The following is a 1,356-nucleotide window of genomic DNA, read 5'->3' as shown; positions in this document are numbered from 1 at the left end:
GTGATAATCTCTTGTTTGGTTTCTGTGTGAAGTCTGCGCGCTGCTCCACAGCTCCCCTTTTGGCTCAGAGACGCCTGACATTATTGGACGTCGTCACCCCTTGTCCAAAAGTGTCCCAGTCGGTGATTGGCCCGCTGCGCTTTGGATGTTATTCATGTATCTCCGGTTGGTGTGTGAGAGTGTGTGTGTGAGTGTGTGTATATCCGCATGGTGATGTGATGTGAGGACTTTGAAGATCCGACTGTCATAGAGCGGTGAAAAGCTCTGGTTGTGTGAGAGCAGTGCGCAATTGCAACCGTAGCCGGTCTTATAGTAAGCCACCGACCATGACGCGCAGGAGCGCCTTTACGCAAGCAGGATGTCCACAGTTTGCGAATAATCACAGCAGCCAGCAATATTTCGGAAAGAAAATAACTATGTTTTAGTGCCTCCTGTTTTCATATATTGGATACAAAGCCAGGCCCACTCAGTGGATTGAGAGAACCGAAGCTACGTTCTTCAGAGCAGCCGCGATGGAGGAGCAGCGGGATCTGAACAGCACGGATAGCAGCGAGGGAGAGAGCGTGTCTCCGTCTCCCAGCCTGCCCTCTCCGCCCATACTGCCTCTGCAGGTCGGCCAGCAGGCCCACAGAACCACCAACTTTTTCATTGACAACATTTTGCGGCCGGACTTCGGCTGTAAGAAGGAGCACGGTCTGGGCCCGCGGGAGAGGGCGCACACCTCCGGCCGGGAGCGCGTCCACCCGGTGGTCATCAGGCCGAGCCTTCCCGGGACACCGTGCCAGGACTCCAACTGCAGCAGTGACAGCTCTTCGTCTTCCGCCTCCTCCGCCTCTTTGGCGAGTCCCAAAAAGAGTAACGGCGGCGGCGGAGGAGGCGCACCTGCCTCCACCGGGAGCGGCGGCGTGAAAGCCGAGGACAGGACTGGCGGCGGGGCCGCGGAGAATACGTCCTCCTCGCTGGTGGTGCTCAATGGTACCGGGGCGCCCACACCGGAGAGCCAGCCGCTTCTGTGGCCTGCCTGGGTCTACTGCACCCGGTACTCGGACAGGCCCTCATCTGGTAAGACCAGAGTTTCACGAAAAAAAAACAGCTCCACAGCTTTAATTACACCACGGAAATTGTTATCTATTTTTATTCTGATGCAAAGCAGCAGGAAACATTTATATATGGAGCCGTTTCCCCCTCAACAAATCAGGATAGTTCTAAGAAAGTAAAGCAGCAAATAATGTTTCAGAATTTTGGAGACCACAAACTATTATTATTACTATTATTTAACATTATCATTCATCTTTAAAACCAACATTTAAATATTTACTTCATCTTAATATCAAATAAGTCTGCCGAAATAGGCTG

At 52.4% G+C, this 1,356-nt stretch overlaps 1 protein-coding gene across 1 annotated transcript; it reads left to right on the top strand.

Annotated features, from left to right (window-relative positions):
* Positions 1-246: 246 nt before the first annotated feature.
* LOC121963659 (homeobox protein engrailed-1-like) lies at positions 247-1,123 on the top strand (the record flags this gene model as incomplete). Its single annotated transcript, XM_042513931.1, has 1 exon — positions 247-1,123. A coding segment is annotated over exon 1 (611 nt), but the record flags the coding sequence as incomplete, so codon positions are not given.
* Between the last annotated feature and the right edge of the window lie 233 nt (positions 1,124-1,356).

Source organism: Plectropomus leopardus, unplaced genomic scaffold (genome assembly GCF_008729295.1).
Source record: "Plectropomus leopardus isolate mb unplaced genomic scaffold, YSFRI_Pleo_2.0 unplaced_scaffold12033, whole genome shotgun sequence".
Lineage (NCBI taxonomy): Eukaryota > Metazoa > Chordata > Actinopteri > Perciformes > Serranidae > Plectropomus > Plectropomus leopardus.
The sequence above is the reverse complement of the archived record's forward strand: the minus strand, read 5'-3'. Positions and strand labels throughout refer to the sequence as shown.